This window comes from Balaenoptera acutorostrata, chromosome 10 (genome assembly GCF_949987535.1).
Source record: "Balaenoptera acutorostrata chromosome 10, mBalAcu1.1, whole genome shotgun sequence".
Lineage (NCBI taxonomy): Eukaryota > Metazoa > Chordata > Mammalia > Artiodactyla > Balaenopteridae > Balaenoptera > Balaenoptera acutorostrata.
In genome coordinates, this window is record NC_080073.1 from 72687407 (window position 1) to 72713601 (window position 26195).

The window sequence follows — 26195 nt, forward strand, 5'->3', positions numbered from 1 at the left end:
TGGGGCCAGAAGACAGATCAGCCAAGTCCCCAACGGTGGTGAGTGATTTATCACCGTCTTTATTCACACTCCGATATTTCACGGCTCCCGTGGCTCTGATGGAATAAATATGACCTTTTATTCTTCACTTCGCTTAAGACTCAAGGTCAACAGCCCAGCTGCGATCTATCGGCTGCCCCCTCCACTGGCCGTCTGTGAGCCAGGGAACGCCATGGCTGTCAGAGATTCATATCACCACCTCCCAGCCCCACGCTCCGCCTGCCCCTAGGCACTGGGCCTGGGCCTTGCTTGGCTGAGGAAGCAGCAGCCACGGTGGCTCTGGGGGACCATGGCTTATTGAGGGCAGAGACCAAGCCATAAATCTCCCCCCTCTCCCCTGAGCACCCCCCATCACTAAGGTTGAACCCATGACCCGGGTTTCATTTCAGTCCTGGGAGGAGGCAGCCATGGGAAGGCCGAGCAGCCACGGTTCAAACGGCAAGTCATACATTAGAACGCCAAGGGCACGGCCATCAGTTTTCTCAGCATGGAGAAGGGACGAAAAGGCATCAGCCTGCCTGCCTCAGATGGAACCCTCCAGGCCCTTCCGGCAGCCGAAGCCTCCTGCTTTCAGAGAAGCCTGGTTTTGCTTGTCAGACACCACCAGCACTCCTGGAAGTTCTTCCACTTGTCTAACGGAGACCCATCCCTGCAGCACCCGCCCCTTTCCTCTCGTTTCCTCCTTATGTGTGGGTGGTGGGTGGGATGGGATGGTCTGGTTCATACTTCCCCTGCTTCCTCATGGTGGTCTGAGTGACACGGGCTGCTGGTCTGGGTTCGCTAATAGATTAGGTGGCTGGGAAGGGGCGGCTAGACAGTCTAGAAAGGAAATGCAGTCACTGGCCTCTATTTTGAACACACCACCTGTGACCCTAAGGTACCATCTTGCTCCTTTCCATCCTAACTCATGTCCTGGGAGGAAAAGGAGGGGTCAGGAGCTCTCTGGAGCACAGCCAACCTGGGTTTGAATTCTGGCTCTGCCACTTCCAAGCTGGGAGAACTTGGGCAGCTTACTTACCCTCTCTGATCCCAGAGATTCCTACCCTGCAAAGCGCCCATAATAGTCCCAGCTGTCTCCCAGGGGTTGTGCGCATGCTCGATACAGGGGAGAAGCACAGAGCAAGCACTCAAATGCTAAATGTGTATTATCAAGGCCTCGAGGTGCGGACTCTAGAGCCAGCCCACCTGGGTTCAAATCCCAGGTGGGACACCTTGGGTAAGCTTCTTAACCTCTTCGGGCCTCAGTTTTCTCATCAGGATAATAACATCTCATGGGGATGTTGCAAGAATTAAATGAGCCAATAAATGGAAACCACTTAGAAGAGCACCTGGCACGTAATCATTTCTCAGAAAGGTCGGCTCTTATTAGCATCACCATTACTGGAGGAGAAACCATCTGCAATCACTTGGCACTTTTGACCTAAGCCCCATCAATTGGTTTTGTGATTTATAATCCACCAACCTCCAACCAAGTTTATAAAGGGCCTCGCAACATAAAAACACATATAAAACGATATGAGTAAATTTTTAAAATGTTTTATGGCAGATCATGAGCCAGCAAGAAGGCTTGAACTAGAGGACCCCAAGATGTTTGCTGTGATGTCCAAACAGTAACCTCACTTATAACCCCTGCATACCCACCAGGTTGCCACACAGCGCTGGGCCACTTCATCCTGGGAAGAGCCTAGGGAGGAGGGGCCGTGATGGCCTCAGAACATGTGAGGGGAGTGGCTTTGTTAGGGCCACGTTTCAGTGTGGGACTCGGACCAGAGGAGGCCAGTGGGGCTGAGGCTACCTTCAGATGAGGGGCACCCCCAGCCCATGAGGAACTGCCCCAGTCCACTTTGCTCTGGTCAGGCCACATCCAGCATACTGCCCACTGCTGGATCCCACACATGCAAAGGGATGGCACAACCTGGTACACATCTGAGGCAAGGGACCAGGAGATGTGCCACAGGACACACCCCAGGTCCCTTCCTGCTCCAGGGACAAACATGACAGCCCTTTACCTGTAATGCCTCCCACAACTCTTCACTGATTGCCCTCCTACTTGACCTTCTGGGTCACCTCCTCCAGGAAGCCTTCCCTGACCGCCCCAGGCGCTCATAGGCTCACACAGCTTATCACAGCTGTAGTATCTGAATCAGTGACTACACAAGTACCTAGTCCTTTAATGCCTGTCTCCCTGGGAAATGCGAGCTGCAGGAGGGCAGGGGTGTCCCATTCTCAGCTGTCTTCCCCGTGAGTGGCCCAGACCCAGCATCATAAATGCCTCTTGAATGACTAAAAGTAAAAGGCAAAAATGGACGGTGGCAGGGAGGGAAGACGTTGCATCTGAAACAAATAGCACTAGGTGAACCATGAGAATTATCTGCAAAAAATAAATAGACATATTATGGAAGAAGAATGAGTTTTATTCCTGATGAGAATGAAGACAGAATCTAAGGCTAGGAGGTAGAGGGAGATGGAGTTTGGGGCCTGTAAGAAAAAACTTCTTAGCTTAAAGGCACCCAGCAGTGGTCTGGGCTCTTGAATAAAAAAGAGGGCAGGTTCCTGTGTCTGGAAGTTATCCCCACGTGGGGCCAGTCAGCATCCCAAGGAGGTGGTAGGAGTGGGGGTGATCAGTAGGAAGGGTGGTGGGCATCATAAGCATTCATGAACAAAGGAGAGGGCTGGCCTGGATGACTTTGAACTGCCTCCTTTTCACTCTGGACTTTTTTCAGTCTATGAGAGTAGCAAGAACTAGGCCCATTTTAAAGATGGAAGAACAGAGTCACAAGAGAGTTTTAACAAATGAATAGCTGAATTGGTCCCCAGAACTTGGCTTTTCCTCCCTCTCCCTGAGCTCTCTCAAGTCCTTGGCAATGTGTCCACACAACGGAACTAGGCTTTGAGGATGCCTGATGACCCCTTCCTGACCCCCTCTCCCTCCTCCTGTTAGAGCCTCCACTGTGCCCTCCATCATGTCTGCATCCTCTGTTGGCCAGTCCCAGAGGAAACCATTTGAGTATCTCCCATGACAAATGCAAAGAAACACATCTCTAATGGTGGGATTTCAGATCTTCTGATCTTTTGTGAAGGCAGAATTTTTGGATGGGATTCTATTCCTAAGCCCACGCTAGGCAGGACGAGGGAGACTGGAGTTTGGGTCTGGACCTGGGCACTCCTTTCCCGACCTCAGGAAGGTAGCTTCCACCCACTCACTTCTGCTGCAGGACAGAAGCTTCTTTCCAGCCCCCCTGCCTGAGGGAAAGGACTGCTGAATACCAGCCTAGCCAACCTGGGAATTTTCAAAGCCTCCCTGTTCCACTCAGACCTTCTTTAGATCAACAGTCAAAGCTTGGCGGAAAAGCAGCCTTGGGAACCAGCCCCTGGCACTGGCTCATAAACGGTGGCATTCTGACGGGTGGTAAAAATATCTCTCTGGTGTTCAGTGCCGGCTGCCGCCACCATCTCAGCTTCTAAGATCCTGTCTCCATGCCCAGGACCTCAGCAGCCTCCGCACCTGTCCACACACACACCCCAGGAGACAGAACACAGGTCACCCAGCCCCTGACCACTGGCCACCCTCACACCCACAAATGCCACCCCAATTGTTGCAGCCAGGCACCAGCAAAAAATGCTCTTAAGAGCCACTAGAGAGGGAGATTTATTCTCAGAAATACTGCAGCACATGTCTAATGAGCTAATTAAACAAGAACATAAATAATTACTCCCTATCAGAGTGAGACGACCTGGGGGGAGGGGGGTGATGACTGAGGAGCTGGGACAGTGATGGGTGAGCTGTGATGCTCTGGAGGGGGGAGATGGGAAACTCCTCTCCGCTGTGGCTGTGGGTTGGGCCTCAGGGAGGTTCCCGGGCCAGGGAGATGCAGCCCCAAGGAGTCTGTCAGAAAAATCATCACAAAATGCCGCTTTGTTCCCTACCTGAGTATTTCCTGCTCACTCACGTGCCCACGCCTTGACCTCCCTCCACCGTCATAACAAGCCCAAACGGGAAATTTTGGTGGAAGGGGTCTTTCCCCCCATTTTACGGATGTTGACATTAAGGAGCAGGAGGGTCTCAAGACATTGCTAAGACCCCTGAAACCATCCTGTACCTGGTCTCCCTGCTTCCACCCCTGCCCCCTATAGTCTCTTTTCCACCCAGCTGCCAGAATCTTCTTTCTTAGTCACATCATGCCACTCTCCAGTGTTCAACCACCCAATGGCTCCCATCCCATTCCAGATAAAGTCCAAGGCCTCGCCATGGCCTGTGAGGCCCTACATGATGCAGCCCCACCCAGTTCTCTAACCTCATTCACTGTCACCCTTCCTCCAGGCTCACTGGAGTCTTGCTACGTCCCCAGCATCCTACCCTAAGGGCCTTTGCACTTGCTGTTTCCACTGCATGGCTCTTCCTCTCACTCCATTCAGGTCTCTGTTCCAAGTTCACTCTTTAGAGAGGCCATCTCTGACCACCCATATAAAACAGCAGCTCCCCAGTCTCTGTCTCCTTACACTACTTATTTTTCTTCCTAGTGCACATTTAAATTTTTTCATCCCTCTCCTCCATAAGAATGTAAGCTCCTTGTAGACAAGGACTTTGCCTATCTTGTTGTAACGCTATGGTCTTGACTAGATTCTACCCCAAAGCAGACACAAAATAAGTATTTACTGATTGAATAAATAATAGTCTAGATACCAAAAGTCAAAGTGTGGTTTGTGCCTAGACTATTCAGTTCCAAATCCAGAGTTTCTCCACCACAGGTCATTTCTCCCCTCAGAACTTGACCATGGTTCCCCACTGCCAACAGGAGAAATCCTGAAGTCAGGACAGAGCACTGGCTACAAACTCCAGCTCCACCACCTCCAAGCTGGGGGACCTTATAAGTCATGTCACCTCCCTATGGCTCAGAGTCTTCATCTGTCAAATGGCAATATCATACCTCACAGGGTTAATGTACCAAATAAGAGAATAAATTACCCAGCACATCTTTAAAACAATATCTAGAATGTAGTAAGGGCTCAGTAAATATAGCTATTGTGTGTGACACTCAAGGCCACCCTCTGTCTGCCCTCTTCCATCCTCTCTGAACAAACGTCTTATTATTTCCCTAGACCAGAGGGTCTCAAAGAGTGGCCCCCAGATGGACAGCTCAGCATCACTGGGAGAATGCATTAGAACTGCAGATTCTCCGACCCCACTCCAGACCGAATGAGTCAGGAGCTCAGGGGGGTTGGGCCCTGTATCAGTGTGCTAACAAGTCTGCCAGGTGATTCTGATGCGTGCTCAAGTCTGAGAACCACTGCACTGGAGACAGCCTTTCCACCAGGTAAGCCAGGTGTGGTAGATTGAGCTGTTGGACCTGTTTCTTCACTTCTCTTTAATAAGATAAAACCTCCACAGCCTTGCCGTGGCCTGACGGTGGGTGATATGCATGCCCTGCTTGGCCTTGTAACTTGCTTTGGCCCATGGGATTTAGCAGACGTAATGCCAGCAGAGGCTTGATGTTTGCTTCTTCACCTGCCCACTTGCATTTCTGCTCTCACCATGAGAAGAACATACTCTAGATGGCCACTACACCCTACCTGGGCTCCAGAATGAGATACACAGAGAAGATCTAAACCAGACCCGGAGCCTGGAGCCCAGCCCAGCTGAGACCAGGTGAACTCCAACCGACCTGCAGACCCACAAGTAAGAAGATTCAATAGGTTGTATGCCACATAGATTTTGAACTTGTTTGTCACACAGCATTATTGTGGTGACACTGACTAATACACTGGGGCTCTCAGGGGTCCTTGACCAGGCCTGATCATTCCTGCCTCGGCCTCTTTATTGCTTCCACCTAAAACAGCTAACCCCTCCCCTCTTCCTTCCAAATCCCACCTACTCCCCAGGACACAGCTTATACCTCACTCCACCTGCTCCCAGAAGCTCTGCCCCATCCAGACACAGAATACACCCCTCCCAACCCAGGCATGTGAATGCACTTCCATTAGCTCATGAAAAAGCTCAAGTGGATCAAGTTCACCAAGCAAGTTCATTTACATTTTCACCTTTTAGGTGGCTAATTACTAAACTGAAATGCCCCTTAACTTAGTATCATCACTAGCTAATTACCTGGTTAGAAGGTTAAGTGTCTTATAGTTCCGTGTGATGTTTAATTTCTGAACAAGTACCTTCTTGACGATGCAACAGCAGTTAGTGCCCACATCTGGACCAGTACTCCCACCCACAGCATCAGCCCTGCGGCCACAGCACAAGTGGGAGCCCATCTTTGGAGCCCAGCCCAGCTAGAAATAGCTCTCCTTTGTACATAGTTAATGAGCTTGTTCATGCGTGTTGCATGTCTCCGTGGCCCTGCTTTCACCTTGGGCTGGCATATCCCAGTCTGTGGTTTTGTGTGATTCTGCTGGCTCACCACCCCCCACCACCTCTGAGGCTCTGAAGATGATGGGCATTCATCTGACTTCATGTTTGGAACCCTTCTGTCACCTACGGGGTGCCCACTCTCGTCACACACACACATGCCAGACCACAGGCCTAATTGGCAAGGACTCAGACATCCCTCTCGGCTTCTCTCTCTGTCTCAGTGTCTCTAGAGATGAGAAAAGAGCACTCACAGAGTGGCAGAAAATCAGCCCAGATCACCTTCCTTCCCAGGCTGGCCTCAGCTAAACTACACACTGGCTACTGGCTCCCGGGATTTTGTGGGCAGGTGCCAAGAGACGTGGATGACACGGACGCTTTCGCCCATACGGCTCTGTGGCGGTTGCACTCCTGCCCAACATCCATCGCCTTCTTCTAACTCCCCTGCAGAGCCCTGATTTTATTTGGGAAAGCAACATGCCTGAACAAATGACCAACTTTCTCAGGCTCTGATGTGGACTGAGGAAATACAATGAGATAGAAGCAGGAGTCATTGGGTGGGACTTCTGGGGGACTCTTTTTTTTTTCTTTTGATATTTATTTTACTTTTTTTTTTAAAGGAATTCCTTTATTTTTATTTTTTATTTATTTATTTATGGCTGTGTTGGATCTTAGTTTCTGTGCGAGGGCTTTCTCTAGTTGCGGCAAGTGGGGGCCACTCTTCATCGCAGTGCGTGGGCCTCTCACTGTTGCGGCCTCTCTTGTTGCAGAGCACAGGCTCCAGACGCGCAGGCTCAGTAGTTGTGGCTTACGGGCCTAGTTGCTCCGCGGCATGTGGGATCTTCCCAGACCAGGGCTCGAACCCGTGTCCCCTGCACTGGCAGGCAGATTCTCAACCACTGCGCCACCAGGGAAGCCCTGGGGGACTCTTTAAAGGGGCTGACTCATCCAGAAGGTTGGTACCTGTCTTAGTTGGGCTTTCCTGGGAGCAGACTCTAAGATGAAGATTTGAGTGCCAGTAGTTTATTTGGGAGGTGGGCCCAGGATTCTCTGGAATGGGGAAGAAAGGCCAAACAGGCTGTTTCGCTAAGCAACTTACCCTTGTGAGCAATCTGGGCTCAGTCCTACTGGGACCCTCTGGGAGACAGCACAGAACATGCCTCAGCTGTCCTTCTTCTTTCCCACTGGGGGAGGAAGCTGGGGTGTTAATCCTCCAACTCCCTCTGGCATAGGGCGGGGCTGCTCCTGGGGACGTCAACTCTCCTGCACTTCAGCTGCCCTCCCTGTGGGCTGGGCACACCTGAGGAAGTCCCAGGGGGAAGGGTCAGTGAGCCACATGTTAAAAGACTGCAACTGACCTAAGAAGGAGCTTCAGTCCCTGAGGTCCATGGAACTCCCATACCAGCCCTGAGCTATATCCCTCTGGAATTCCATTACATGACAGAAACAAACCCCCAATTTTGTCAGACCACTACAGTCAGATCTTTGCTACGAGAAGCACTTCACACTATCTGAAGATGCTCTTCTTCACGTCTTACATCTTTTATCATTTCACAACATCCTTGTGAGTTATTATCATCCCCATTCTGCAGATGAGAAGCCTGAGGCTCAGAGAAGGAAAGGGAGGGGGATAAGAGACCACGTCTGGAGCCCTGGATTCGATCCTCCTGGTATTAATCACTAAGCCTCAGCTGAGGGGTGAGAAAAATGACTCCAGCAACTAAAATGCACAAGATGCTTTTGTTTCCTAAATGTTTCACATACTTTATCTCTTTGGAGATAACCCCATTTGAAGGGGTTTGTATTTCAATGTTATAGATGAAGCAAAGTCTCAGAGTGGTGAGATGACCGGGGCAAGGTAGAGCCGGATGGGAACCCAGGTCTCCTGACTTCTTCCCTCACCAGAAGTTCAGAGACCAAACCCCAGCCGTGGGATTTACAGCAGCTCTGCCCACCAGTACCGCCCATTCCCTAGGTACAACAGCCCAATGCTGAACACACATCAGAGTCACTGGGGGAGCTTTAATGACACAGATGCCTGGGCCCCACCCCAAGCTGACTCAGGATCCCTTGGAGAGAGGATACAGCTCCCCATGGATTCCTGTGCACAGCTAGGCTTGGGGAACACTGGGGTGGTGGGAAACCTCAGGCTCCAGGTCAGAATGCCTGGGCTTCACACTTCCCCCACCCACAGTTCTCCTGGAGCTGTTACGAGGCTGAAAGGAGCTGGCTGCTCTGAACATGTTTGGGGGAAATTCTAGTTGTCAGATGAGTATTTGTGTTTGGTGTCATTCTATTTGCTGCCACCACCAGCATGATCCCCAAGTCCCAGACACTCCTCAAGCCTAACCCCTCCCTCTATAAACCTTCTTTGGTAATTTCCTGGTGAGAAATAAGCAATATCCCCACCCCCACCCCCAAACCAACCAAATGTATATAAAATTAACAAGGGACTCGTTCTCTGGTTCTCACTTACTAGAGGGGGAAAAGCCACATTCCAAAAGAAAGGTAGACTGGATGCACAATTCTACTCCCTTTACTCCTGCTAATTATTTCTCCCTTCGAAGATGTCTTCACACAGAACTTTTTGAGAATAAAGAAGGAATGACAAGTAGAGAATTTAGTCACTTCTGAACAGGTGCCCTGAAGGTTTTTGAATCTGAGTGGAATGGGGAAGAAAGGCCAAACAGGCTGTTTGGCAGGCCCTGGGGCAGACAGATGGGGGAGCTGGCCCTCCCCAGTCACATGGGAAACAGGCCAGGCCCCACTCATGGACTGTACGTGTCCAGCATGACCCAGGGCTGCCAGCAGGGCTCATCTGAGGAGGGGCAGGATGATAAAGTGGTGATATGATTTGAGATGCTCTTGGAAGGCACCCCTGAAAAATTTCTCTCCTATGCACAAACTTGCTGTGGGTTTTGAAATTCCACCATTAGAGGTTCACTGCTTTGGGTCTTTCAGAGTTTCCAATTGAACTGCAAAGATTTATGAAAGGGGTGACACCTTATACCTTGATCTCTTAAAACTCTATCAGATTGTTTTCCCAGTTTACAGTTCTCTTCGAGTAAGGTTTTGAAGAATGGAGCCGCAAGAAGAAGCCTGGAGAACAGGGACAAAAAGAGGGGGCTAAGAAAGGAAAGTGGACAGGCTCCTAATAACAATAAGTAATGATACGTATCCTGTACTTCACAGTTGACTATGAAAGATGCACTTTCAAATAGGTGATCTCATTCAGTTCATGCCACTGTCTATATAACATATGCAGAAAGGAATCTCTGTTCCCATTTTACAGACAAGAAAACAGAGACTGACAGTGATGCAGTGTTTTGCCCATGATCCCAAGACTAGTAAATGGTAGAGTTAGGGTGCAAACTCAGGTTCTAGAAGTGCTAGCTGCCTCTTTGTCGTCTCTATATTACTGGCAGTGCATTGTGCCTAGTTTTAAAAAACTACATTTCCCAGCCTCCCTTGCAGACATGTGTGGCCAAAAGAGATATAAGCAGAAGTTATTGGGTAGAGCTTCAGAGAACCTCCTCCCCTTTGTCCTCTGGCCCTTCTGCTTTTTATCTTTCCTGCTGTATAGAAAGGAGATGTGAAAGCTAGAGTGCCAGCAGCCATTTTGCACCATGAGGGAACCTTAAGGACAGAAACTGTGTGCTGAGGATGGCAGATCAGAGAGGTAGGAGCTGGGCCCTCGGTGGCCATGCTTCCCAGAAACCCAGGCTAAACTCTCTTCCACTGGACTTCTCTTACACAAGAGACATAAACCCTTATGAACTTAAATCTCATTAGGTTAAGTTTTCTATTCATCCTAATTGCCACGGCTAGGCCTTAGAAATGTGGGGAAAGCAACTAAAGCTGGAAGAGAAAATCTCAGCAGACTCCCAGTGGGTTACCCCATCCTTCCGAGAAAAAGAAGTTATAGTTGGTGCCCCTCAGCCCAAGTCTCCAGCCTTAAGGAAAACTCCTTGAGATGTCAGTGAGATGTGCCCCACAGCATGGTACCTGGCATTGGATGTAGGGCACCACATTTCTAGTCTTTGCTTTGTGGAACCTTGGGAAATCCACTCAATTCATTAAAGACTTAGTTTCACCATCTATAAAATGGGTATAATATTTGTCCTGTCCATCTCCGCTTGTGGATATCAGATTTCAATTGTCAAGCAATGTAAAAGAAATTTAGAAAAATATAAAACCCAAGGCAGGCTGATCTGGCTCTGACCAGGGAGTTGCCGGGGATCTTTCTACCCCACCCACCCCAATTTCCTCCTTTACACCTTTTTTCCTCTGCCTGTCAGGGTTCAATCCACTGTTTCAGGAGAAGCTGAGATGTCAAAGAAGCAGCTGAGTCAAAGAACATTCCCCCTGCATAGGTGTCAGGTTTTGCATATGGCATGACCCTTCCTTTAGGGAGCACCTGTCCCTAGCAGTTTCTCCCCATATCCACAAGATCCCAGGTTCATCAGTAAATTTCCCTCCACCCCAAGGTGGAGAGGGCTACATTTTCATGGGGTAGGGGGGACCAACTGAGGTGTTGATTCATAAGATCCTGATGGGGTAGAAACTGGCTGAATCTGCCATTTTATTCTTTCCCCAGATGGGAAACAGAGCAACAGTAAAAAAAAAACAATGCCCCAACCCCAGCCCTGAAAAATTCTGTGGGGTGGTTCAGTCTCCCCCAAGGTGGGGAGTATGTCTGACAATCATGGAAGAATATGGCATGGAAAGGGGGGGTCTGAAGATAATTGGGGAGGCGGGGCATGGAATGGCTACTATCTTCTACCACCTTCAGGTCTCTTGCCTCATAACCCCTCACTTTTTCTACACGGAGATGATGACAGCAGAATAAGCTGCACAAAGACAAGGCTGCATCCTGGCTAATTCCACACTGTGCTATAGAAGTATGCTGGCTGTTCCACTGGCCCTCCTGGGGACTGTTCCAACATCATGCCTGGAGGCAATTGTTTGTGAATGTCATTTGGGCTGCTAATGACATGCAGGGCACTTAACTTACCATGTCACGCGGGGGATGAGGCAGAGCTGGGATGGGCTTCTGCTCTCTCATGGGAGAGGGGAGGCCCCCTTCTTTCTGACTCCCCTCTCACCATCCTTCCTCTTCCCCTCAATGACTCCTCCCCACCCACCTGACACTGTCCCCATTAATGCTAGCCACTTCCTGGAAGGGCAGGCCCTGGGGCAGACAGATGGGGGAGCTGGCCCTCCCCAGTCACACGGGAAACAGGCCAGGCCCCACTCGTGGACTGTACGTGTCCAGCATGACCCAGGGCTGCCGGCAGGGCTCAGCCGTGTGTACTCAGGGAAGGCAAATGGCTTGGGAAGTCAGCAAAAACCATTAGATAATTAGGGAGCTAATTATCTGATTTAAAAAAATAAAAGCGAGACACTCTTTCATAGCCAAATTCAAATCCTGAGTTATCCATGGCTTGGAATTAGCCATGTCTCTGCTCCCCCTTCCTGGTATATAGAATAGAACCTGATGTTTCAGACACAGCTCACAGCCCCCAGGGCTTCTGTAGGCCCATGGTGTTGGTCAGTGGTGACCTGTCAATGACGTGTCCAATCTGACTGGACAATTGAGCCTCCACCAAAGTCCCTGTCTGTGGCTTCAGGCCCCAGGGCTTAAACCCCTATGAGACAGGGCACCCTAAACCTGGGAGGCAAGATGCCATGTGGCCCCAACTGGCAAAAGCAGGTGGATTTAGCAAGTGTGATAACCATATTGTCTTGATCATGGAGTAATAAGAAAACAGAGCCATAGACCATCAGGGTGGGCTCACTTAAGTCAAATGTTACAGTTAGGCTGACCACTCGGCATCCCTGGCATGGAGTTAGCCGGGTTCTGCTTGAACCCTTCCGGTACGGGCAGCTCACTACCTTATGGCAGCCCTTGTTTATTCTGCTGTTGGGCAGCTCTGATGTTCATTTCCATTCTGTTCAGTTCACCAGGTGTTGACTCAATAGCTGTTGTGGGCCAGGACTTACTAGGAGCTGGGGATACAGAGATGAGTAGGTATGACTAGCACATGCTAGAGAGGAAGAAAGACACAAGCCAAATCATTTTGCAGCCAGATGGAAAGCAATGAGGTAGGTACAGATGCTGCTATTGGAATTTTTTATTGTAATGGGTCCATGCCTGCTTTCGTGCGTGTGTGTGTGTGCGTGTGTGTGTGTGTGTGTGTGTTCCTCTCTCCTACTCATACATTCTTCGAATAAATTAAGGGATATATGACTCCTTTCCCAAATCCTGTCATCTCCAAGGTAACCTCTGCCCATCTCACAAGATTCTAGGATCCCATTCTCATCAACGGATCTCTGGATATATTGCCATTGGTAAAGATAATCTCTTGAGACTCTGTCATCCTGTATTAAACGTATTACAGCTCCACTCCGACCAGCTTGAATGATTCAGTGATTAAAATCGTAACCTCCCATGATCTGAGCACTTCACCTCTGCTAACACAACCCAAAATTACAGGAGTCTTTTGTGAGCTCCATCACTTTGTGGCCATGATGTCCTTGAGATCAGCTAAAACTCTGAGCTGATGCCACACAAAATTCCAGTCAAGCTAGATGTGCCTCACCTTGAACTCATGCAGTTGAGTTTTTGAACCGAAAGGAAATACATATTTTCTGTGTCATTATCCATGTCAATAAGAAAACACACTGAGCAGTACAGAATGGGGGCAGGTATGGGCACAAGGCAGAGGCTTTCTCCCATGCTCACATCAATTTGTTAAGCACCTGATTACTTGACCAGTTACAAGTCCACTTCACCAGTTCACACGTCTCCATTTTGGCCCAAACACAGGGTGAGGTTTTGTCAGGTGTCCTTTACAATTGTGATGCGCTCTGTTTACAGCAGTGAGTCACAGCCAGTGGAAACTCCTAGGACATTTTCCAACAGCATCTATCACCCCAGAGGTTCTGGCCCACTTCCCCCGTGGAGATGCATAGGGGTGGGGTCTCGTGGAGAATTCTGTCAGGAGGGATGTCATTGAGGAGGGCTGCCCTCGTGAATGACAAGGAGGCAGATTAAAAGAACTACTGGATCACAAACTAGTGAATATAACAAAAAAGAAACAGACTCACAGATACAGAGAACAAACTAGTGGTTACCAGTGGGTGGGAGGGGCAAGATTGGAATAGGAGATTAAGAAGTACAAACTATTATGTTTAAAGCAAATAAGCTACAATGATATATTGTACAACACAGGGAATATAGCCAGTATTTTGTAGAAACTATAAATGGAATATAACCTTTAAAAATTGTGAATCACTATGTTGTACACCTGTAAATTATGTAATATTGTACATCAACTATACTTCAATTAAAAAAAAAAGAAAGAAATACTGGGTCATAGTGTCCCCTGAAGACAGCTGAATACTTGGGCAGGATTTGTCCCCTGGGAACCCATGCTGGGTCCTGGCAATCAGCATTCTTTGCCAAGGGCTTATAGCCATCTGTTGAGCAATTCTGCCCAGCCTAGCATCCTATGCTTTATGGGGTCTAGTCTTCAAAAGCAGACTATCCACCCTTTTCCCACTTTGGGCACTTCTCTTTCTGTCCATGTTGTCTTAGGCCCACTCCCACGGGCTTGGGAAACTCAGCTAGTGTCCTCTAGTCCTGGGATGTGACCCTTGGGGTACGTGTGATGTGTCTCTGTTGGCCTTGGTTTCCTCCTTGAGTATTGGTCTTGCCCTTCCCATGTTGCCTGGATTCCAGTTCTGTCTCTGCTACTTTCCATGTAACACCATGGGCAAGTTCCTTATATGGGAAGTGGAATAACAATAGTTCTCATCTCCTGGGGTTTTGAGAAAACTCAATGAGTTAGTACACATAGAGCCCTCAGAATAGTGCCCGGTTCAAGTAAGCTCTCAGCGCAGATGTGTACCATTATTGCTGGCCTTGTTCTTGCCGGGGAAGGTGGAGGCCAATTGGAAACTGTGTGGCTTTGCCTGTGGCTCTTGTCTAGTCTCCCTGCAGCCTCCTTCCTAACCAGCACATTTGTCCTTCCTGCTATGAACATGGATTAAAAGCCCTGCCCTCTGTACAGTGTGTGCTCCTCTTTAATATTCATCTTTGGATAGAAGCCTTTCTGCCCCTCTTTTGTACACATCCCTGTTGAAGGCCGAGCATGTCACAGAGCCACTGTGCAGCCCACTGGTGTCTCTTCTTTCTTATGGGGACAATTTCCTTTCTAAAAATCCACTGTATCCTTCTTGAAGTCTCCCATTTGTCCTAACAGCCAGCTTCACTGTTAGGGTGAGGGCAGCACAGCCATGGTGGCTAAGTCTAGGCACTGAAACCAGAGGTCTGTGTTCAGATCAGTCCTGCCTCGTTCTGGCTGCACAACCTTGGGAGAGTTTTAATTCTCTTGGTCTTTTATATTTCTTGATATGTCCAGGAGATTTAAATGAGATATTTACTTCTTGGAAAGCTACATTGAAACCCACAGTAAGCTGGCAATAATGTTGTCTGGTGATTGCGGTTACTATTATCTGGCTACAGACTCATGCTGTCCTTTTTCTCTAAATTTTGGAAATCCAACTTCTTAAAGACTTAATTGCATATCTAACCATACTCTTCCCGTTGCTCGCCCAGGATGGCAGACAAGATAATGGTCTCAACTCTCACCATTACTGTTACTACAACCATCACTGTTGCTAATAACAATAATAATAATAATAATTTGTATTCCTTGAACACTTACTATTACATGCCTGCACTGTTTGGAGAGCTTTCCATGCTGCTTCTCTTCTAATCTTCAAGACCACAATAAGGGGAAATCTGCATTGTTATCTGCATTTTTTCCCTAAGATTTCTGATGTTTCCATTTACTTCATTTTATTGCACGTTGCTTTATTGCACTTTGCAAATATTGTTTTTTACAAATTGAAGATTTGGGGCAACGCTGCATTGAGGAATTCTATAGGGGATATTTTTCTAACAGCATTTGCTCACTTCATATCTCTGTGTCACATTTTGGTAATTTTCACAAAATTTCAAACATTTTCATTATTATTATATTTGTTATGGTGTCTGTGATCAGTGATCTTTGACATTACTACTATGACCCACTGAATGCTCAGATGATGGTTGGCATTTTTTAGCAATAAAGTATTTTTTAATTAAAGTTTGTACTTTTTTTTAGACATAATGCTGTTGTACACTTAACAGACTACAGTATAGTGTAAGCATAACTTTTATATGCACTGGGAAACCAAAAAAATTCATGTGGCTCGCTTTATTGCAATATTCACTTTATTGCCGTGGTCTGGAACCCAACCCAAAATATCTCTGAGGTGTGCCTATATTTCTACCTATAAAGCTAGTGTCTCCAGGATCTCAATCACCAAATAAAAGCACTTTGAATTCAGCTTTGAGTGACTTCAGAAGCATACCTCCGACCCCTCCCGTGGCCCTCGGAGGGTTTCTGAGACCCCCAGGGACGGGTGCCACCTTGATGCCAGTATCTCCCCCTCACAAACTGCATGTCCCTTCATCCTGCGCCTTTGCAAGCCTCAGAGCTGGTAGCTTTTTGCCTTTACACTTTATACCAAAGTCAAAACCATATAATAAATTCACAAGTGAAGAAATATACTTATTTTCAAAAGGTCAACCTCACAAGGTATCAAAGAAATGCAAATTAAAACAAGGTCCATTTTTCACCTATGAGGTTGGCAAAAATGAAAGAAATTATATATTCTATAATTGGCAAGGGTGCGGTCAAAATGGGCACTGTCACCTTCCACTGGTGAGAGGATAAATAAATGTTTATATGCAATGTATAAAGGTTATAATTTCCCCGTGAAACCAGTAATTCAACCCCTAAGAAAATATGCTAAGGAAATCACTGAAGTTGCACAAATGTATTTATGTACAAAGATATATCCACTGCTGCACTACTTTTTTTTCTTTGCTGCATTACTTTTAATATTGAAAAATGGAAACAACCTAAATGTCCAACAATAGAAGACTGATTAAATAAATTACGGTATAGCCAAATGAAAAGTACTTTAATACCATGGGATCTAAGCAAGCTACAATGCTGAGTGGAAAGAATTAAGAAACAAAAGGACACAATAGATTGATCGTAAGTATTGTTTTGAACGGAAATAAAACTTAGAGGCCAAATGCTCCTGGTTAATTTTGAGTGGTGGGATTACAGGTCATTTTCTTCTCTCTCTTTATCATTTTGTTGATGTTCCAAATTTTCTACAAAAACTATTACTTTTATAAGTAGGAAAAATATATATGCAGATTGTTTAATTTCATATATATATGAATACATAACATATATTGTTTAATTTCATATATATATATATGACATGCATATACTTCAGTTAAGTTCTAATGCTGTTTTCTCTACATCCTGAGAATGAAGCTGCTCTCCAGACAAGCCACACATATGACGCCAGGCAAGGGAAGTTCCTTGGCTCCAGCAGCTTCCATGGGGCACCCACCCTCCATCTCATGGACTCCGTTTGGTGAATAAATGCCTTCCTTTCCCCACACCTTCCCATCCAGAGACCGATTCATCAACTGAGAAAGTCAGAGCTGGAAGAAACCTCATTGACAGATCAAGGTTCTTGACCTCTCTTGTACCATGGACGCTTCAGCTGTCTGGCGAAGTATATGGGATCCCCTCTCAGAATAATCATTTTAAATGCATACAATAAAACACACAGGATTTCAAAAGAAACCATGCATTCCTTGAGCTGTAAGATTCTAGGCCATGTCTGTCATGTTTAACGCAAGCTGAGGCTGGCCAAGGAGGAAACACAACTGTGATCAGCCCCCGACCCTTCAGCCTGGACCCATCATCTGTGGGCGCCTCCCTCCCTCCGAAAAACTTAGGCAATTCTGTTGCAGCTTTTCAGTCTTAATCTCCCTTTCTATCAGCCTAGGAAATGGCCCTTTGATTATCACAGAAGGAGATGAACATCGATGTCTCCATTTGCAGATGAGGAGACTGACACCCAGAGTGGTCAGGACAGGTGGGCAGGATGACCCCACCTCTAATATTCAGTAGGCTCACATGACCTGCTCTGGTTAATCAGAGCTCATCCAGGGCTTCTGCGGGACCAACTGGGACATGGACGCTCTTCTCCTTCTAGGGCTGCCCAGAGGAAAGAGGTTGTCTGAGGGTGAAGCCAAACCAAAAGAAAAATGGAACTTAGGGAAGCTAAGAAACTGAGAATGCAGGATGTTTGTGGGGCCTTTGATCTACCTGAGGCAGGTCCCCGAGTTTTCAATTACATGAGCCAACACATTACCTCTCCCTTTTTCTTTTTTTCAGCCAGTTTGAGTTGAGTTCAATTACCTGCTGACCAAGTCAGGTGCAGATTATCCCCATTTTACAGATGAGGACAACTGAGGCAGGGCAAGAGAATTAAATGACTAGCAAGTGGCAGAGTGATGATCTGAATTTTACACCTCCTGACCTTAACCGTGACTGTCTACAAGTCCAGGTGAAGGTCAGATTCATCCCTCCTTGGAGGAGTCAGATTCTTTGGCCAAGAGTTCTGCTCATTGTTATTGTGTGCCCTCCATCTGAGGCTCAAAACAGAAAGTTCTGAGGCTCACAGCCATGAGACCACCTACCACAGTCATGGCCCTGGGAGGTACGGTCCTCCGACATACACATCTCTTCGGGCTGCCCACGTGGGGTCCCCTCTCCTTAAACTTGTAGGTAATGTTCATTCTACTTCCTCTCACCTGCACAAATGGTGCAGTTTGTCCCCAGAATCCCACAGACACCTCTGGGGAGGTGGGGCATAGGTGGGAACATCTCAAAACCCTCCCCATCATTTCCTCCTGGCCCAGCCAGACACCTCCCTGTGTTGCCGCAGTCCCGGGCTCACCTGTAAATCAGTACCTCATCGTCGGAGCAGTTGTACTGCAGCTGGTACATCTTCACCCGGGGGGCAGACTTGCTGACCGACCACTTGACCAGGGCCGAGGTGGTGGTCACATCGGACACCAGCACAGCCCGTTCCGGGGGGCTTTTGGGAGGCTCCCCGCCCCCACTACCTCCACCTCCCCGGCTGGTCTTGCTGGAGCCAGTGATGTCCGAGAGGCGGGACTTGGGGGATGCCGTGCGGCTGGTGCTATTGCTGAGGTGTGGCAGCTGGACAATGGAGACCTCCACTGTGGCCGTGGCCTCCCCGGCGGCATTGGCAGCGATGCAGGTGAAGGCGCCGCTGTCCTGAGACGTGGTGATGAGGATGTCCAGGGTGCCGTTGTCATACACGGCAGTCCTGGAGGAGTTCCCCACCAGGCGGTCATCGGGGGCCACCCAGTGGATGAGGGGGCTGGGGTCCCCGATGGCCTTGCACTTGAGTGTGGCCGCCTGGCCCTCCAGGACCAGCAGCTTGTGCGTGTGCTGGGTGATGAGAGGCGGTTCGCACACAAACTCCTCCTCGCGCACATGCCAGAAGTAGCGGCCCTTGAGGCCCCCCGGGGAGCCACAAGTCTCCAGGTCATCGTCCCGCTCGAGCCTCCGCAGCCAGAGAAGCTCGCAGTTACAGTGCAGTGGGTTTCCCCCAAAACTAAAGGACAGGGGTGGAGCAAAGGGCGTGGCCGTCAGGGCAGAGGCCTGGGAGTGGGCGAAGATGGGGTCCGGGGGCAGCTTCTGCAGCCGGTTGGAGGTGAGGTCCAGGCGGGCCAGTTTCTGCAGGTCGGCGAAGGTGCCCTCGGTGATGTGGTCCAGCAGGTTGTGGTCCAGGCTCAGCTGGTGCAGGTTGACCATGCGCCGCACGGAGCCCCAGGGCAGGCCGTGGAGGTTGTTGTAGGAGAGGTCCAGATCCTCCAACGTCAGCAGGAAGTCCTCGAAGGCCTCGTCTGCGATGCCTCCCAGCTGGTTGTTGTTCACAATGAGGTGCTGCAGGTTGACCAGGCCCCGCAGCGTGTCCTCCCCGAGGCTGGGCAGCCGGTTGCTGTCGAGGTGCAGGGAGCGCAGGCTCTCGAGGTCCAGGAAGGAGAAGGGCTGGATGTGGCTGATGGTGTTCCTGGACAGTGTCAGGTCCACCAGCCCCGTCATGTTGGCGAAGTCCTGGCGGCCGATGTGGATGATAAAGTTGCCGCCCAGACGCAGCTCCACCGTCCGCCGGTCGATGTCAGGGGGTACGAAGAGCAGCCCCTTGGAGGGGCACAGGGTCCCCAGTGACTCAGACAGGTTCTGGCAGACACAGTACTTGGGGCAGGCGTCGACCACGGCAAACGCCATGCCAAACGCCAGCAGGCCACCAAGCAGGGTCTCCATGGTCTGGTCACTCAGGCCGCGGCGCCTGGAAGGGAGGGACACAAGGTCAGGGTCAGGAGGCGACTTCCTAAAGCCCTGGACCAGAGCTTCCTCCCTCACACCCACTCCCTGCCTTGGGAAGCAGTAGAGTAGCATCTGCTCACGCAGGTGTAATCTCTTCAACCAGTCCCTCCAATACAATTCTACTTTTTCCTTTCTCCTTAGCTCTTATCACCTTGGAACAGACTATTTAATTACTTATTAATTATGTTTATGGAATATTTTCTATCTCCCTCACTAGAATGTCAGTTCCATGAGGGCAGGTACTTTTGTCTATTTTGTTAATTGCTATAACCTGCACATCTAGCACAGTGCCTGGAACATAGTAGATGCTCAATAAATATTTGTTGGATGGATGCATGGATGGATAATTCCATACCAGTGGTTCATCTAATAATCATGGGATTTGAAAAGTGTTTTATGGCTGTATTTTGAAGTGGTTTTGCCTTCTTAATTGGATTAGGCTCAGCATGAAATCAAATTGGACCAGCATTCCCTAAGAACAAGAACATGGACAAGGAGAGAGCTGTCCCTGGGAGATGCCAGGGTTAGTGGGGAACTGGCTTTGGGTAAGTTCTTCCCCATGGAGAATCCACATAGTGGGTGAATCTCTGGGAGTTCAGGGAGGTGAAGAAGGGGGTGGGATGGGAAGCCAAGGCATGGACTTCTTCTGAGCACTTAGTATGTGCTGGGTCCCCCACCCGGACCTTCATATACATCACCTCATCTGGGCTTCAGGAACACCCTTCACAGGGAAGGGCTTATCTGTGTATATAAATGAGGACTTGTCCATGGCCTAAGAGCCTCCTTCACGTCCTTATGCAAAAGTCACCTTCTCACCAAGGCCCTACCCTCTGTGCACATCCCTCTTCCTTGCTCTGCGTTTTCTCCTTGGAATTGATCACTAAGTTACTGTATGTTTCACCTACGTGTCTTGTTATTGTTTGTCTTCTGCACTGGCAAAAAAGCCCCAAACGGTTGGGGCTTGTTTTTATTCACCACTGAATAAAAGGCCTATAGCACTGCCTGTCGCACAGTAGGTGCTTTTGTGAGAATGACTATCCAGGGAAGGAAGGAACAGGGCTTTGGATCAGGTCTTTGAATCTCCAAATCTTACAGTTTCATCATTATTCCATGTGGCTCTATTTATGTAGTACTAAGAACATCAACTGAGTTGGACTTTTGGAAAATCATTGCACACTGGCTGTGTAGCATCACGCAGACCAACAGCTCTCGATTTGCCTTCTAGGAGTGCTAATTAGGGTTCTGCAAGGAAGGCTCCTAAGGCCACTGAATTGGGAAGCACAGCCCACTCTTGCTCACCCTTGCAAAAGCTCTCTATGCACTAGCAAGTTCATAGAAGGGTTGAGAAATTCTGTGGCAGTAAAGAAATTTGAATTAATGTTTAATTCGGCATTGCTCCTTTTTTTTAAGCTAAATATACTCCTATATTTTTGCATAACAACTATTAATGCCTTGAGGAAGTAGAGCTCTGTTGCTCCCAGTTTAAGGAGCACAGATGCAGACAAAACAGCTAGCTGATAAAAAAAAAGATACATAGTAAATTTAAAAACCTATTCCAATCAGATATGACTTTATTGTGAAGATTTGAGTTCCATCATTGTGTCTCTTTAAGGGTAAATCTCCCACCTGAAACGCTTCAGGGTGAGATTTACTTTGCATTTTATCTGTAGTGAGTGTTATTCCTGAACAGCACTGTCCAATAGAAACATAATACGAGCCACGAATATAATTTTAAATTACATATTAAATTACATTTAAATTACATGGCCATATTAAAAAAGTGAAAAGAAACATGTGAAATCAATTTTGATCATGTATTTTACTTAACCCACTATATCCAAAAAATTATTTCAACATGTAATCAATACAAACAATTATGAAGGAGATGTTCAACATTCTTTTATTTGTATGAAGTCTTCAAAATCCAAGTGTATTTAACACTTAGAGCACATTTCAAGTGCTCAATAGCCTTATATGACTATGGGCTTCCACAATGGACAGCACCATTAGAGCAGGTGTTAGCTAACTGTAGCCCAAGGGCCAAATCCAGCCTGCCACTTGTGTTTGTAAATAAAGTTTTATTAGAACACGGCCATGCTCATGTTTGCGTATGGTCTGTGTCTTTTTTCACGCTACAATGGTGGAAGTAAGTAGTTGCAGCAGACAGAATATGGCCAGCAAAAGCCTAAAATATTTGCTGTCTTGCCCTTTACAGAAAAAGTTTGCTTACCTCTGTTCCAGAGGATTTTCTTTTCTTTACATCTTCTTCATTATGGTCACCCTCATTAAAAGCCTTTGTCAACGTGCCTATTTCCATGCAGCTCTGCTCTGAGCTCCCACGAGCAAAAGCCCACCCTTCCAGTCCCTGCTCTCGCCCATCTCCTCCTTGAGGGGTACCAGCCTGCCCTGACCCAGGTCCCACCAGGCACATCCATCCCAGAGGTGTCTACATGTGGAAGCTTTTGTGCCACCTTCTCCATGCCCAAATGCATGGCCTTCTAGGTCCATACTTAGCTGGGTGCTGATAAAGCAAACAGGAATCTTTTCCATCTGCCTTGACCCTCTTCTTATGTTTAGCACAAGGACAAGTCTTTGCAAGAGCTGGTTCTGCCCATTTCTCCACTTTCTTTCTCACAACTCTTTCTTCCTTTGTTCTTCTTGCTTCGACTACACTCAACCTCTCTCACTTATAACTGCCAGGCTTGACCTTCCTCCGGGACTTCCTCCAAGCCCTGGTCTCTTCCCGGCTTCTCCCCCGCCTCCACTCCTGCCTGACCAAGCTCCTAGTGCACCTCCAGGCTCAGCTTAAATAGCACCTGCTCCAGGAAGCCTCTCCAAAACCTAGACCAAAACAGACCTTCCTGCTATGGGCCCCTTAGCACCCTATACTTGTCCTACGTATTGCTCACCACACTTATACAATTCCTTAATCACTTACATGTCTGTCTCCCTAGACTAGAAACTCCACAAGGCAGGGAATTTATCTACCCTGTCCACCCATCACTGTATCCCAGCACCCAGTACCACACCCGACTTGTAGTAAGTGCCCAATCAGTATCGAACGAGTGAATGAATAAAATCTGGTGCTGAGCCAAGGGACTTTCTGGCATTGTCACTGAGGTTCTGAGTTCTGTATCAGCTCTGTCCAGGGCTCACTTGGCTAATCAGCTGAGAAAACCATCTTCGTGGAGTGGCCTGGTCACACAGAAGCTTCAGAAGTATCTTCCGGCAGCCATCCGTGTGCTTTCAAGCATATGGCTCATTGTGGTCATAGAGTCAGGGAGGTCAGAGGTCTCTGGCCACTTCATCTGCTCAAGGAGAGGTGAGTGGTATCTCCTACACCCACTGGGGACACAGGGATAGCCACACCCAAGGAGGTCCCTTGCTAGTTAAGCTGTGTGCACGCGTGCCTGTGTCTATGTGCATGTGTATGTTTATGGGGGGGTGGGTAGGGTTCTGAAAGCCTCTGGCCCCTTGAGAAGGGCATCCTCCTCATGAGCTCTTGTCAGTAAACACCTCAGTTTCTTTTTTTTTTTTTTAATATTTATTTATTTATTTATTTTTGGCTGCATTGGGTCCCCGCTGCTGCGAATGGGCTTTCTCCAGTTGCTGTGAGCCGGGGCCCCTCTCTGTTGCGGTGCACGAGCCTCCCACTGAGGTGGCCTCCCCTGTTGTGGAGCACAGGCTCCAGGCATGCGGGCTTCAGCAGTTGTGGCCTGCGGGCTCTAGAGCACAGTCTCAGTAGTGGCGCACGGGCCTACCTGCTCCGCGGCATGCGGGATCCTCCCGGACCAGGGCCCGAACCCGTGTCGCCCGCATTGGCAGGCGGGTTCCCAACCACTGCGCCACCAGGGAAGTCCCAACACCTCAGTTTCTAAGGCTCAGCAGCACTTTCCAACATCTTCCCATCGCTGCACACACAGGAAATGGTAATAATCATTGTCAAGTGCATCTGAGCCAGAGCCGAGGCTGTTGGCGGCCTGTGGGGGTATCTTCCACTGTCCCTCCAGATCCTCTTTCTCCTCCCTCTCTGACCCTGCCCTGTGTCCTGGAAGGCTGACCAGCATGGGCGGCATCAGTGCGATATGGACTGACTGCCCTGTCCTACGGCATCCTTGGGCCTTTCCATCCCTGCCTCTGTCGCCTGCCCTCCGGCAGTGGCAGCAAGCAGGAACGATCCGGACACTTTGGGATGCACACCCTGCATGGGGCCCATGGTTTCAAACAGTTGTGCCCCTGTAAATTATGCTAAACAAACCACATTTAAAAAAAGAGTTTGTTGAGGATTAACAAACATCTAATGAATTCATATCTGTGACATAATAGAGCTGGGTAAATATATTTTAAGTAATCAGCATGGGAGCTTACTGACAGAGAAGTGACTATTGAATCTTAATTAAAATTGTATTCTGAGAACCGTCACTTATTACTCTTATAGCCAACAAAAAGCAGCTTAAACCCCAAGTTGGGAGGGAGGTGAGGTGGAACGGGGTAGATAACAGGCAACTAGTGCACACCTGGGGGGTGGGGAGGATCTCTCTTTTGAGCAGAGATTTGAACAAATGATAGAAAGAGCAACCCAGATCCCTCTAAGCATCTCGGAATGGTGTAGGTGGTGGAGGGGACCACAGAGAGGTGGCGGATTAGGAGTAGAAGGCTGGTATCAGGAACAAAGAAGCAGATGAAAGCAGGCAGGAGGGGCCGAAGCTGAGAGAGGTGCGTGGGGATCAGAAGCGAGGCTATGAAATGGATGCTGGTATCAAATGTCAGAATCAGCCTTCATGGGAGGAATCCATCCGCAAAGGAGCAAGAGCTTGTCTGCTCAGAATGTCTATGAGCCAGGACTAGGGGGGAGGGGAGGGGCGAGTCAGGGAAGTTGCCAGAGAGACCAGGCGATGAGCTGGAGAGGAAGAGAAACAATCTCCCCTGGCCCTGCAGTGCCTGGGAGAATCAGCATGTCTCTGGGAGTTTACCCAGGGTAGGAACAGTTCTCCTCTCTTCCTCCCTAGGTTTCTGGACGCGGTCTTCACAACAACTCTGCAAGGCGAGTGCTGCCACTAGTCCATTAAGATGCTCTGGTGTAATTGGAAAGACGTGTCCCCACTGGGCGTCTGGAGTCCTCCTTAGCGGAACAGCCTTGTGCAGTGAGCAACCTGATCTACCGTACCTCATGGCCTGAGTATTGCTACCCCTGTTTTAACCACCAGGAAGTGAGGTTCAAAGAGACTTGGACCTGCCCAAACTCTCCCATCTCCCCTGAGAAGAATCATGATTTGAACTCAGGATAGTCTGGTTCCAGGCCGCCCTGGGAGTAGAAGAGGTCCCTCTAGAGGCTTCCATGTGCCTGGTGTACGTAGAAACCGGCTGCCTCTACCATGAGATTGCTTAGTAACCTGTGACAACCCAGCTGTTCAACTAAATTTGGGCACTTGTGTTTCCTGCTTGGGGATGGGCCTGGAAGGAACGCTGCTGGTGTTCTCAGAAGCTGAGGCCTAATTGGCTCAGAAAGACCCACCTGTCAGGCCCGATGGTAGTGAGTCACACACATACACACGCACGCACGTACACAATTAAATATACTGGCAATGAATATAGAGTTGTGGAACTAGGCTGGTGGTTTGTAATCAGAATCTCCAGATGGGATTTTATATTTAAAACCAAAGGAAAAAAAGAACGATGAGGACAGAAAGGGGAAAACTAAGGGACACGGCAGACATGGCAACACAAAAGGAAAGTTCCTGTTCCTTCACTTGATGTGGAGACCACAGACTTTCCTCGCCCTTCCCCCAGCCCCTGGCCCTGCCTTCCTGCCAGAACCACCTCGAGCTGTTCCAGACAGAAGAGGCAACATTTAGCAGATGGCTGGCACGATATATGTGATATCTCTCCACCCTGATTTCCATTTAAAAGATACCTTAGCAACCAGCCGAGGAGCCACCCGCCCCTGGAGCCTGTAAATCAAGTAAGATGCCTGTCTCTGCTTCAGGTAAAAAGAAATGGCCCCTCCAGGGTGCTCCAGGCCGACAGGAAAGTGTGAATTAATAAGAGGGGGAGGGGTTCGTATCTGCCAGCAGAGGCAGCCGCCTGTGTCTTCTTTTCCAGACTTGCCCTCTCAGAGTACTTGCTGCTCCCCATAAATCGCACCACTCAAGGCGAGCCCTGAAGGGACCTGCACGGGAGCCAGGGGACCGGAAAAGGAAACTTGATTTCCAGACATGCATTTCCTGAAGGGGCTGCTTCTCTGATCTAGGAGTTGTCAGGTGGCGACCCTGCCTCCAGCCCAGTGCGTGGTTCCAGGTTGAGGCTTCCAGCCCCTGTCCTTGCCCCGTCGCCAGCACCTCCACCTCTCAGGCCCTTAAGAAGTAACAGTCTGGGGTTTCTTCTGAGGGTAAGAGAAATGAGTAAGCATCAGAGAACTGATTTTCTCCATCCCCCTCCCTGATGCTGCTTTGCAC

At 48.7% G+C, this 26195-nt stretch overlaps 1 protein-coding gene across 1 annotated transcript in view; it reads right to left on the reverse strand.

The window, feature by feature from the left end:
• Positions 1-26195, reverse strand: part of LRFN2 (leucine rich repeat and fibronectin type III domain containing 2) — a 177680-nt gene that overhangs the window by 16936 nt on the left and 134549 nt on the right. The window contains exon 2 of the mRNA XM_007197914.2: positions 18278-19702. Within this exon, the coding sequence (XP_007197976.2) occupies positions 18278-19677 (1400 nt within the window). The 5' untranslated portion in view covers positions 19678-19702. The remainder of the gene's footprint in view (positions 1-18277; positions 19703-26195) is intronic.